The sequence below is a fragment of the Symphalangus syndactylus genome, chromosome 13 (assembly GCF_028878055.3).
Source record: "Symphalangus syndactylus isolate Jambi chromosome 13, NHGRI_mSymSyn1-v2.1_pri, whole genome shotgun sequence".
Taxonomy (NCBI): domain Eukaryota; kingdom Metazoa; phylum Chordata; class Mammalia; order Primates; family Hylobatidae; genus Symphalangus; species Symphalangus syndactylus.
In genome coordinates, this window is record NC_072435.2 from 125,590,746 (window position 1) to 125,604,633 (window position 13,888).

General features: G+C 47.3%; 1 protein-coding gene across 1 annotated transcript in view; it reads right to left on the bottom strand.

Annotated features, from left to right (window-relative positions):
* Positions 1 to 11,822, bottom strand: part of TMEM132D (transmembrane protein 132D) — an 835,610-nt gene extending 823,788 nt beyond the window's left edge. Inside the window, exon 1 of the mRNA XM_055237230.2 lies at positions 11,204 to 11,822. Coding sequence (XP_055093205.1) covers positions 11,204 to 11,282 — 79 coding nt within the window. The 5' untranslated portion in view covers positions 11,283 to 11,822. The remainder of the gene's footprint in view (positions 1 to 11,203) is intronic.
* Positions 11,823 to 13,888: the final 2,066 nt, after the last annotated feature.

Here is a 13,888-nt window from a genome sequence, read left to right on the forward strand (position 1 = left end):
CACTCTGTCATCCAGGCTGGAGTGCTGTGGCATGATCTCAGCTCACTACAACCTCCACCTCCCAGGTTCAAGTGATTCTCCTGCCTCAGCCTTCTGAGTAGCTGGACTACAGGCATGTGGCACCACGCCCAGCTAATGTCTGTGCTTTTATTTTATTTTATTTTATTTTATTTTATTTTATTTTATTTATTTTTTTTTTTTTTTTTTTGAGACAGAGTCTCACTGTCGCCCAGGCTGGAGTGCAATGGCATGATCTCGGCTCACTGCAGGCTCCGCCCCCCGGGGTTCATGCCATTCTCCTGCCTCAGCCTCCCGAGTAGCTGGGACTACAGGTGCCCGCCACCGCTCCTGGCTAATTTTTTGTATTTTTAGTGCAGATGGGGTTTCACCGTGTTAGCCAGGATGGTCTCGATCTCCTGACCTCGTGATCTGCCTGCCTCGGCCTCCCAAAGTGCTGGGATTACAGGCATGAGCCACCGCGCCCAGCCTAAGGACTCCTTTTTGTTGACTTGGGCTAGTTATTTCAGATTCCTGTGCCTCAATTTTTGCCTCTGTAAAATGGAGATGCTGCTACTGAAAGGATGGTGGTGAGGATTTCATGAGTGAATGAGAGTACAACATTTAGAACCCTTCCTCGCCTAAAATGAGCATTCCATCAATGATAATAAAAATCAGGATTATGATTTCTTTTGAGTGAGAAGTTCTCCCACCCTCCCCACCCCACCCACCCTGCTCAGCTTCCATTCATTCACAGGACCTTCCTCTGGTGTTCTGGCTGGATCTGCTTCTGCTACCTGAAGCCACAGAGATAGGCACATCCTTCTTTCAAAAGAGACACATGTCTGTAGTTAAAAGAAGTCATCGCTTTTCCAAGTCAAGCTCATGGAGTTTCTTCAATATTACTTGCTATGATAAGGAGTCTAGGTTTCTCATTTTCTGAATGAGTTAAAATTTTCCATTTTTCCCCTTCAGCATAAGGAGACCAATGTAGCACAATTCTCTGGATTTGATATCATCCATCCATTGCCAATGCAATATGGTGAAAATACTTTATTTGTCCTATAAATTATAATTGTGTGAACAGAGCCAGCGAGACAGCAGCCCTATTTTCTGTTCAGCCTTCACTCACACATCTGGAAACCACACCTGGTCCTGCCCTGGGTCCAGCCCTCCCGTCATGGGGCACTTGACCCTTGCTCCAGACCTTCCCATCCCTCAGTGGATGGATCAAAGGGGAGCACGATTTCCACGCCCTGCAGAGCTAATCCCGAGGCTTGTCCACAGCAATGGGAAAGAAGTCTTCACTGATCCCCACCAGCATCAGATGAGGCCAGGCATGAAGTCATTTGTCCATCACACTGTCCCAGGCCTGTATTATTCTGTTCTCATGCTGCCAGTAGAGACATATCCAAGACTGGGTAATTTATAAAGGAAAGAGGTTGAATGGACCGACAGTTCCACACGGCTGGGAAGCCTCACAATCATGGCAAAAAGCAAAGGAGAAGCAAAGGCACAGCCTGCATGGTGGCAGGCAAGAGAGCGTGTGCAGGGGAACTCCCATTTATAAAACCATTAGATCCTGTGAGACTTATTCACTCCATGAGAGCGTATGGGGGAAACGGCCCCTATGATTCAATTATCTCCACCTGGTCCCACCCTTGACCTGTGGGGATTATTACAATTCAAGGTGAGATTTGGGTGGGGACTCGGCCAAACCATATCAAGGCCTATCCACCAGTAGAGCAGAAACAGACTGGGGCTGAAAGGTAGAGAGAGATGAAGCAGGTTCTGGTGGGATCCTTAAAGCCCCTGGGTCAGCCTCATCTAAAATCAGCACAACCCTGGACTCCTAAGTCTCTTAAGATAACTTGAAGCTTCATGTAACAGAGTCCTGATGGTGTGGAGTCAGGATAAAGCACGGGGATATTCCACATCCATAGTGATAAAACTATGATTATTCATGAGTGCTCCTGGCCTTCCAGGCCTCCGCTTCCACAAGATACATTGACAAGACACCCCACAGAGCTCACACCTTCCTTGTTGGTGTAGTTTCTCTTTTTTCTTCTCTGGCAGTTTCATGACTGTCAACTCTTATTAAGCTTATTTTCATACAAATCTTCGAGTCTTTTTACACGTGTTCCTCTCAAACTCCTCTCTCTTGTACCTCCCAAGTCAGCATGTGTGACCTACGTTCAGTATGTTGCAATATCCCCTTTGTCTCACATGTTAGATTGTCCTCATCTCAGGTGAGCTTTTGGTCACAATTCTGCCACGCAACGTCCTTACCACTCCACCCCTTCTGTGTAGCTGTTCTTCTGAGGTTTGCACGAAGTGGCTCATCTGTTTGGACAGCCACCTCTGATACAAACGTTCACCTGGGCAGGGCTGGGGACAGAGTCCTGGGGTCTCCTTGGAACATGCTCAAGGTTGACACCACGCCATCTGCTACCATCTGAGCTGCTGGGAATCCACCAAAGCATAGCACCACCCAGGTACACGTTACCATTGTGTGGACAACAGGGCTGGGGTGAGCGCTAATCCCAGTGCCTAGCATCAGTAAGCACTGAATACAGACTTCTTCATTTGTTTGTAACATTACTTAAATCTCTATCTTCATTCCACATTCCATCCAGTAGCAAAACAAAGCTCTGTAGATACTGCCACACTCCCACCCCACCCAGTGATTTCAGGGATCACTTCTAAGTTTTGAGAGGTTCGGAGTGACCACAACAACCAGGAGGGCTTTGTGATTGGTACAAATGGCATCTGGTCTCCTGTGGTCAGTCCACACAGACTATGGTTTGTGCCTCCCTGGTCTTGACCACCAGGCCTCCTCGGGCCAATTGGGCTTCCTCAGCCATGTCTGCACAGCCCTGGCTGCCAGGAAAAGATTCTGCTACTTGAGCCATGCTTGGGCATGCTGCCTGGTCACCTCATACAAACATTCCTTCTGCTTCCTCTCCAGGCTATTTAGGACAGAGTGTCTTCATTTGTGGCTCTCCCAATATATTCACGAAGTCAATCTAGTATATTTTTAATTTGTCATTGGAGTGACGTGGCACAGAGCAGCTCAAAAGCCTGCCAGCATCTATGCTGCCCTCCAAATTCTCCTGCCCTTTCCCTTATTAAAAAAAAATTTACTTAGTGAAGGAAGAAGAGAAAGGCTGAGAAACCATATGCCTAGGAAGACAGGTTCTTCCAAATCTTTTGTCTATTGCTGGATACCAGCTTTTGAAATCAAAAGTCAGGAATTTGATTTTTCTGTCTCTTTTTTTTTGGAGACAGGGTCTCACTCTGTCACTCAGGTTAGAGTGTATTACATGATCACAGCTCACTGCAACCTCCACCATCTAGGCTTAAGCAATCTTCCCACCTTAGCCTCCAGAGTAGCTGGGAGTACAGGCGCACACCACCACACCTGGCTCATTTGCGTGTGTATGTGTGTGTTTTTTGTAGAGATGGAGTCTTGCTTTGCTGCCCAGGCTGCTCTTGAACTCCTGGACTCCTCAAGTGATCCTCCCACCTGGGCCTCCCAAAGAGCTGGGATTACAGACATGAGCCATCATGCTTAGCCTTGACTTTCCTGTCTCGTGCCTTCTGCTATTCCAAGAGGCAGTGGCTGCCAGGTGTTCATCTGCACAAGAGAGGAGAGGCCAGGGCAGCAGGGAATGTGAGCAGGCAGGACAATGTCACCACCTGTTTTGATATCAAAATACTTTATTGCCACAATATCCTGTGAAACACTCTTTGAGTCTCGGCAGGCTCTTTTATCACTGAAGCATCTTCCCATCTACCAATATAGCTTTCCTGACCAAAACGCAAACAAAGAAATAACAACAATGAAATCTGACAGACATCTTCTTAGTGAATCTGCAGAGGGAGATTCCCATAAACATAAACATTTAATGTCACACTCGTGAAAAGAATAACTTAATGTCACTAAAAGTTAAACACGTTTTTGGAACCTCTTGTCTTTCCAAATGTACATCTGAATCTCCCTTTATTTATATACTTTACTTGCTTCCTAAGAGCGGAACCTCTTGTCTTTCCAAATGTACATCTGAATCTCCCTTTATTTATAAACTTTACTTACTTCTTAAGGGAGAAGTGGCTATTTGAGTTCTCTTTCCAAAGCATGTTTTTTACCTTTATAACTGTTGACTGATCTGTTCTAAAACTATGTACTTCAGTCGCTTTTCAGATGCATGCCACAGGTTTGTTTACTTTTAAGGTCAAGGGCCTTCCTTCTCCATCAATTCTTAATTTATGGAGGGGTGCACCTTGGGTGACTCCTGAAGCCGATGTTTAAGGACAGAGGTGAAGGAAGCACCTGGCCTCTGACTGTTGTATGTACCCCTTAATTCTTCCTACAGCAGATTTTATTTTTAAATAAATGACCAAGTCATCTAAAAATATTCTGAGTCTCTGGTCCCATGTCACAACAAATCCATGCTGGTTTCCTCTTCGTTTTGTGAGCGGCCTCACCATATCATTTCCACAATTCATTCAAGCGTGCGGTCTGGCGTCAAATATCAAAATCAACAATGCATATGTTCATAGCATCAAGCATCCTCCTTCTGCAAACAGGAAGAGTCTGTGTCTTCATTCCACATGCTTCTTCCTCATTCTTTATAATTTCCCAGAGACCACTAATGTGTCACCTACGCTTTTGGTCCTGGAAGACCAGAGGCCATGTCTTAGTCTTCCCTGCCCAGGACCCTACAGATGTTAGTGACATAAATGAATAAACAGATCATGAACACAGTCCACTGGGCATGTCTGCAAGTTCTTTAAGAAGCTTGACCTAGGGAGGTGGGGGAGGAGGAAAATAAAAATGAAAAAACAAAAAAGAAGCTGACCTAGGAGATAACCAAACCATTCCACGCCATCAGAGAATCTCTTCAACCTCCCTGGTGGTCTTGGAAATAAATCCCTATTTGAATCCCTTACAGGTGTTATTTCCAATTGCTGCTGGAAAAAATAAGGCTGAGAAAACTAAATAACATGATGTTCATTTATTCATTTGCTCAACAAATATCAAGGGTCAACTGTATACCAGGCTTTGAGCTAAAAACTAAAATGGTCTCAAGACCTCTCTGCACTCAGCCCCTGGCAAGCCTGGCACCACGTAACAATTCTGCCTAACAAACCGCCTGGTTTTTAGTTATTCCATATAATTATCAGAAGTCAGCAGAATGGCCAGGGGTATGGGTTCTGGCATCAGAATTCAGACTCTGCCTGTCTTTTATGTTGCTATGACTTGGAGAAGTTACTTAACATCTCTGAACTTCAACTTCTGGTCCAGTACATATCTACCCCATTGAATTTATCTGCAAATTCACAAAAATTATCTTCGTAAGTCACTCCTCACAGTGCCTGCCATACAACAATTACTCAAAACATTAGCTGGTATTATTGACCAAAGTGTTTGCTGCAGCGCTCTGGATTACTGGAAAAGGCAGCATCAAACCACTGAACTGTCAGGTAAATGATCTCCAGCAATATTTCACACTCTTGGAAGCACAGTTAAAAATTGTATTGAGCCCCTGCAACGTCCAAAGCACAAAGCTAAAAATACTGGAGAGAAATCAGAGAGAGAAAAAATACCTATTTTTTTGTCCCCCAGAAGAACTTTAAATTTAGGAGAGGAGGCAGAAAATAGTTGTAGAATGTCAACCTTGTGAAAGGCAGAAGGGCACTCCCCCAAAAGATATTCCCATCCAAATCCCTGAAATCTGAGAATGTTGGTTACCTTATTTGGAAATGTTAAAAGGGGACGTGACTAAGTCAAGATGGGAGATTATGTGGATCACTTGGGTGGTCCTGAAATGCAAAGTATCCTCCTAAGAGAGAGGCAGTGGGAGGTTTTCTACACAGACACACAGAAGAGAAGGTGACATGAGGAGGGGCAGGGAGAGATTTGAAGCCACTTGCACACGAGTCAAGGACTGCAGCCACCGCTAGGAGCTGGAAGAGGCAAGGAAGGATTCCCCCAGTGCCTCGTGCAGACACCTCAATTTCAGCCCAGTTACGCTGATTTTGGACTTGTGGCCTCCAGAACTGCAGGGAATGTGCTTCTGTTAAATCACATGTTTGTGGCAACTTGTTACAGCAGCCACAGGGAATGTATACATACTTTGTGTAGAAGTCAAAATCCATCCTGCCCTCCCTCTACCTTTAAAGAATGACAAACTGCCTCAACATGGCTTATGAAACAGTGACTGTGGGACCCATCATCCACTTGGAGAATTTTGGGAGTGAAAGAGGATGGTGACCTCTGCCCACCCAGCTCTACTCAGCACTTTCTCTCCTCTCCCTTCACACAGTCCCAAAATCCACAGGGCTCTCTCCCCAACCATCCTGGCCACACTGGCCTCGTGAGTCCCCAGGTCCCAGTCTCTTGGAGGACCCAAGATGGGAGATTATGTGGATCACTTGGGTGGTCCTGACTCCTCCCAGCCCACCTGGTAGCGCCAGCCCATCCTTCAGACAAGGGGAGTCTTCCCAGTTACTCTAAGTCAACTGCCAAAGTATCTGCATCCAGAGACACTCACTCCATCCTCCAGAGCACACCCACAGTGCTAACTTTGTTTTTCTGTGTAATTCACATGTTCCCCTATCTCTCCTATAAATGGCAAGTTCTCTGGGAACAGTAACCATATCAACCTGTGCTTTTCCTCACCATGGTACTCCCTGTGCCCAGCATGGTATGGGATGCATTGTTGGTGCTCAGAAGGCAGTTACCATTATGAAATAGGAAAGGAGAGGGAACAAAGGAAGAGGGGAATGATGAAACTGCCCAGGTCTGAGCTTACAACTTAAAGCAACGGAGCAATGGTATGAGGCACTTTGACATCTAGAGGAATGACTGGCACTAAACATCCCTACCTAAGGACACTTTAGTACCTGTCCTGTGTCCTCACAACACTTGGAAATAGTTCCTGCTGAGCTCTGTGTTCACTGAAGGCATGTGGCCTTTGACATTTGTTGAATGAATATGCAGATGGATGGAATGATGAATGGATGGATGAAATGACAGATGGATAGATGGAAGGATAAGTGGATAGATGGATGGAATGATGAATGAATGGATGGATGGATGGACAGACAGATAGAAGGATGGATGGATGGATGGATGGATGGATGGATGGATGGATGGAGGCATGGATGGATGGATGGATGGATGCATGCATGGATGGATGGATGGATGCATGCATGGATGGATGGATGGATGGATGGATGGATGGATGGACGGATGGATGGATAGATGGATTGATGGATGGATGCATGGATGGATGGATGCATGGATGGATGGATGCACGGATGGGTGGACGGATGGATGGACTGGTAGATGGATGGGTGGATAATGGATGGATGGATGGATGCATAGATGGATGGATGGATGCGTGGATGGATGCATGGATGGATGGAGGGTGGATGGACTGGTGGATGGATGGGTAGATGATGGATGGATGGACGGATGAATGAATGGGTGGATGGATGGGTGGATGGGATGATGGGTGAATGCATGGGTGGAAAGATGGATAACACCTGGATTAACAGAAAAATTGATAGATAAATTCTAAATATTGTGTAGCATAGCTTCTATAATAAAATATTTTTGAAATTTTTGTTGTTTACTCATTTTTTCTTGGCTCTTAGAATATAACTAAGTTAAACAGATCCTCAAACTTGGAATTCTACCTTTCTATGCACATAAATATTTTTAATAAAATCACATTTTGATTTAACTCTTTAATTCATACAAAACAAAACTTAGTGGTCTCTTCATTCTTTGTCTTTTTAATTTGACAGAATTTGAATGTAAGCAAAAAGTCACTCTCTCTCCCCCACTAACTGGCTCCCTTCTGATATTCTTTCCTCTCCCAAAAAGTCCTTGACCCCTAAAGAAGTTATCACTATACTTTGAGGCTCTTTTTGGTCCACAGCTTCCTCCAATAAGGGGTGGTGCTGTCCTACCCAGAAGCTTCACTCTGACCCAATTAACATCCCAGTGTCAACAAATTGTGTCAAATGGAATTTCATGATGCAGATATTATTTATAAGCTCAGGGACAGTTCAGTTCATGTCCCAATGTATTCATATCACCTCTCCTCTAAGATTCTCTGATCCCTTGAAAGTTCTCACCCAGCTGGAAATCGAATATGAACTATATTTAACAGGATTTTAATTGGAAGTAAACACACAGACACACCACACACACACAATGCAAAGTGCCTAAACTGTCTGGGGCTGATTGAAAAAGAATATGACCAAGTATTAAACATCCATTTCAGCATATTATTAGAGGCCAGAAGCTCTACACACGTAAGCAGCTTCAGGAAGGCGCTCCAAGAAGCCCACTGCCCAGGCCACTGGCTGCACTCAGCTGGAAGCAGGCAGAGCACGTGCCCAGCACCACCCTAGGCACGGGGACCACGACACTGCCGCAGCCCCACTAGCAATGTCACAGGTCTCTCAGCGTCTGCTTCTTTCTTACCAGCATGTGCAAGGGAACATAACTGGGAAGGATGCGTGTGATGATTGTAACAAGCAACCTAAATGTGGCAACCCTCTTGATTTTTATTTAAACATCACCTTGCCCTCTGCCCATCTCCAATCTCCTCACCCATTTTTCTTCTCAGCCCACCCTCCATACACCTGCCCCCTCCCACAAAGTTCATAGTAATGCATTAAAACTCATCCGCAGGCTAGCACCATTGCAAACTACATCAAGCTACCAGCAAAGCTAGACCTTAAACATTTAAGGCCATTCTCCAGAAAAATTAGGGGCCATAGGACAAGGCTGCTGGAGAAACTCTGTGTGTCATACCATACTTCCTAGGTCCCAGGGCCACAGAAATACAAGCAATTAAACTTTATTTTTATCTGTTTTTAAAAAATATCTACAAGAGGTTGGGTTTGTTCTATGACTAATCATTTTCTGCTCATGAAATAGAAACGTGTAAGGCTCAAGCATATTAACCTGGTATTAAAATCTGCATTTTGTTTCATTCAAAAATTCCTATTTGGAAAGACAGTACAGTAAAAATGATAATATGTGGAAACAGATATTTAATACTTGATAATATTCTTTTTCAATCAGCCCCAGACAAATGAGGCACTTTGGGGTATGTGTGTATGTGTGTGTGTCTGTGAGTTTACTTCTAATTAAAATCCTTTTCAATAGAGTCCATACTTGATTGCAAGATGGGTGAGAACTTTCAAGTGATCAGAGAATCTTAGAGGGAGGTGATATGAATATATTGGGAAAAGAATGGCCCTGTCCCTGAATTTATAAATCATATCTGCATCATGAAATTCCATTTTATACAATTTGCTAATAGGAGTGTTGATTTTTTTCTTGTTCTTTGACATATTGTGACTAATCCTGAATCATCTACCATGTGCTCAGACTCTGCTAATTGCTGTACAAAGTCTCCACACAGAACTGATTCACTTTTGAACTGTCTGGCTGACTTGTTTAAGTTCAACACACAAAATATGTCATATGCTAGGCTTATCGTAAACATTTTACATGCTAATGTTTGGCCACTTAGTAAAGAGGCTTCCACGTCACACAGTACCTCATTTAAGGACATGTTCAGTGTTCCCAGTTGAAAAAGTTCACAAGAATCAGGGGAAATACAATTCTCTCCAACACTGCTCAGTCTAATAAAGAAATCAGTAACAGACCTATGTACCTAAGTGAAAAAAACACAATAGTGAAGTCCTATTTCCAAAGCTATTCTGTACCTTTCTTAATACAACCTTGTTATTGCAGCATAAACACAAAGAAGTCTAGACCTATTATAAAACCAAGTGAGAACCAACCTAAAAAAAAAAAAAAAATGCTGGGCTGTTGTTGCTGTGGATTTTGGTTTTTTTAACATCACGTCTGCCTGAGTCAGGTTCACTGAATTCATCAACGTTTTCTTTGGTTTCCTGTGCACATTATAAATCCAGAAAGCTCTGATCCCAGGGATTGTTCTAACTCATAATTAGGAAACGTGAGCCCATTTCAACCACACTTCTAAGACAGGGAAGTAGGGGGAACGTAAATTCCTCTTTCTAAATCGAACCAGCACAGAACTCGGCATTCGAACTGTCTTCATCTATTATCAGATCCAAAGCAAAATAACCTCAGTGATTCTGGAAGAACTCAGAGAACAGACAATTCATGTAATTAAAAGACTTTGTGCATGATAATTGGCTTTGAAGTTTCTGAGAGAGATCTCATCTCAAAAATCTTTGCAGAAAAATATGGGTACAGGGTTCTTGCAGCACGTATTAGAGACCGCTGAGACGCTTCACTCTCCTCCCAGTGTATCTATCTGCAGGAAAGGGGCACGGGTGGGGGAACCACACACAAACAGCCCAGGTCAATCATGGAAAGAATCTCCCGCACAAATCACACCATTTCTCTTCAAGGAAGAATGACTGTCCAGAGCTTCCAAACTTGCTCTTCCCATGACAGACAGGGATGCTGGCAGGAGAGAAGAGGCAACATTGAGGAATTTCTGCCTTGACACATGGCTTCAAGTCAGGGCTCCGCTGGGATAACTCGGGTCACAACTTGTAGCTGAAACTCCACGTGCACCCTGCGGGGCCGCTGCTGCTCCCAGCACCCTACGGAAGGGTGAGCGCCAGACCCTATGCCCAAACCTCCACAGAGGCAGACCTGAAGAAACCCAGCCCCCTTCTTCAGAGCTGCCCCCCAGGCTATTATTTTTTGGCAGCCTATAATACACAAAATAGTATTCCCATGCAACAGGAGTGCTCCAAAATTATTTCCAAATAGGTCAGTGCCACCAGGGAAAGTCAACCCCAAATTCCAGAAATCTCCCTGGTCATCTCAATCCCCTCCCCCGACAGCCGGCTCGGCCCTCCAGAGGCCACATTTCCTCCCAAGGGTCCCCACGCCCCCTCCCTTTACAGAAAAGGCTTTCAGGAAACAGCCTTCCTTTCCTTTCGGATCCTTAGCAGTCTCACCTAAGGCCTCCCACCCAAGTGCTCCAGGACAAGCACCTTCGGCCAAGGGGCGTCCGAGGAGCTTGGCTGCCGCACGAGCGCACGTTCACACGCGCGCACACACACCTACACACAAGCCCTCTCTCCCGGCCGCCCCCATCCTCCACACACTCCCACACACTCACTCCAGGCGAAGTTAGTCCCCGGGCCCTGGTGGCCGCGGCGTCCTCACCTTTGGAAAACAGGGCGGCCAGGCTGATGAGCACAGGCGACCAGTGGTGCCACAGCGTCCCCATCTCAGACGGGCACATCCTGGAGACCCGGAGCGCAGATCCTCCGCTCCCCGGCGCCGTCCAGGCGAAGAAGAGACCGTCTCAGTCCCCTAGAGGCCCGCAGGGGGGCCGGTGGCGAGCGAGCGCCAGGCTAGGGGCCCGAGCAGCCCGGGCGCCCTGCTCCCTCCTCCCGCCAGTCCATGGCCAGGCCGGGAGGCGACGACCGCGCGGGCTCCTGAGTTGCTCTCCGGAGTCCAACACGCGCGCAGGCAAACCCCACCTCCCTCCTTCGCCCCCAGCAGAATTTTATTTTTAATTTTAATCCACAAGGGGTATTTCCTTTCCTGTTTACCCGAGCGAAGAGTGGCCCCCGGTGGCCCACGCAGGGGCGCCTCCAGGCTCAGGGCTCCGGCGGCTCCGGCTGCTCCCGGGCTGGCTAGCGGGCGCTGGCGCAGGCGGCGCCGGGGTGGCGGGGCTGTGGCGCCCGGGACGCGGACAGAGGCGGCTCGGAGCCCCCCGGGCGGGTGGCCGGGCGCGCTGGGCGGCCCGGGGCTCCCTGGCCCGCAGCCCCCATCCCGGGCCGGCCGCTGCGCCTCGGGGCTCGGGCGCGCGCGCGCTCCGGCACCCAAAGTTTGGCGGGTGCGGCTGCTCCCCGGCCGCCGCCTCGGCCCGCCTGGCCCCGGGCCCGGCTGGGGCTCGCGGGGCTCTACGCGCGCCGAGCGCACTGCCGGCTCTGGAGACGCGGGGCTCCCCCCTGCGCCCGGGGGAGGCGGGCCAGATGTGCGCGGAGGAGGGCCCGCCGGCTCGGGGACGCGGCCGAGCAACGCAGCTGCCTCCTGCCAGCCGGCGCGGGGGCTCCGCTCCGCAAGGACCGCATCCGGAACGCAACGGAGGCGATCGCCACGGTGCCCGGAGCCGGCTGGGGCTTTCGCCTTAAAAATTTGTCTGCTTTTAAAAAGCCCCACCCTTTCGGAGTGACAGCTGTGAGCCCCAATCCGCAAAGTAAATCCCACCTCCCCCTGGCCGCCCCACGCCCAGCCTCCCGGCCACCCTCCCTGCGAGTGCGGACGCGCGGTGGCGGCGGGCGAGGGTTCCCAGCGCGGGCGCACCCCGGGGACGGAGCCACCCACTCTCCCAACAGGTGTCCAGCTGGCCACCGGCCTCTCGTCCTCATCAAAACCTCAGGCCCAGGGGAGGTCCTCCAGCCCGGGGGCACCTGAGGCTCCTCATCAGGGAGAGCGCAAGGATGGCTGGAGAACGGCTCTCGCCCCGCCCTGCGCATCTCCTAGGGATCGGAGTGAGGAAGTCTCTGACACGCCACACTGAGGTCATGCTGGCCCCAAGCCCCGTCCCAGAACGATCTCCCAAGTTAGTGTCCCTAGAAACATTTCATGTGTGCTCCCCAGGGCTCACTGGGAACAGGAAATGGATCCATTAGGAGACAACATTGCTTCGAGAAGATAAAAGACATGATTCTCACTCACACCTCCCGGAATCTCCAACTAAGACATCCCCACACCAAGATCCCTAAGCACCGTCCTATAATTTTTAGCCCAAGAACTGCTTTGCTCCACGAGAGGCTTTAAATTAACCCCATCAAAGCTCAGAGGGAGGAAAAGCATTCAGAATTTTTAAGAAATATTGTAAACCAACAAGCCCTGAATCTAATGAGGTGAATTCACCTCAGTAGATAAAAATGGGTCGTTATCATCTGACTGAGGGGGCAATGGACGTTTTTATCCTGTATGCCTGTAGTTGCAGAAAGATACCAATGCTTTAAGAGTTTTTAGCTGTCAAAGTTTCAAGGAAGATCAAAAAAGCAACTGCTGTTCTACAGAAGATTGTCTTTCTGGGTTCATGTCCTTTGAGATGTGCTCTTTTCTTTTATTCTATATCGACTTATCTGAATATATCAATCTTTCTGTGTTTTCTTTTGTTTATTTCTTAAACTTGTTGCCTTTTCTCTTTGTATTGCTCGCCTATAAAATTCCTAAGAATCGATGCTGCAAAGACCCTAAGAGATTGTCTCTTTCACTGTTTCTGAAGTTTGAACCAGCAGGAGAGTCGCAGGAAAATTTGTTAGACCTGGGTTGCTGGGCCAACCGCAGAGCTAACTCGGCAGGTCAAGGTGGGACTTCCAATCTCCATTCCTAAAAAGTTCCAGGTGATGCTGATGCTGCCGGCCTGCGGAACACCTGCTGGAACCACTGGTCCCCTTTCTCCTTCACCTGAGTGATGAGAGAGCTGAGCTTTCGTCTCTTGGACACCTTCACCTGGTCTCTGAGTGTCAAAATTGATGCCTGCACCAAATGCATAATCCAGGTTCCATCCTTAACGCTACAGTGGGTCTGAGTCTATTTGTAAATCATCTATTTGTGACACTGAGTCTATTTGTAAAACATTTCTCAAACATATTGACTAGAAACAAGTGGTCCCTGTTCTTTATTAAAAACAATCATTTTATGTTTTTCTAAATCAAATTGAGTTTTTCCCCTGAATTGCAATCATCAAATAACTTTTCTTTTTGCCATTGCAAAAGGTTTCTCTATCTGTAATGTGAAGACAAAAGGTGACTGTCAAGTTCCAGCTGCTGCCTAAAATGTTAAACGGTTTCTTCATTATGCGTAGTTGCCTAAACAGAAGTT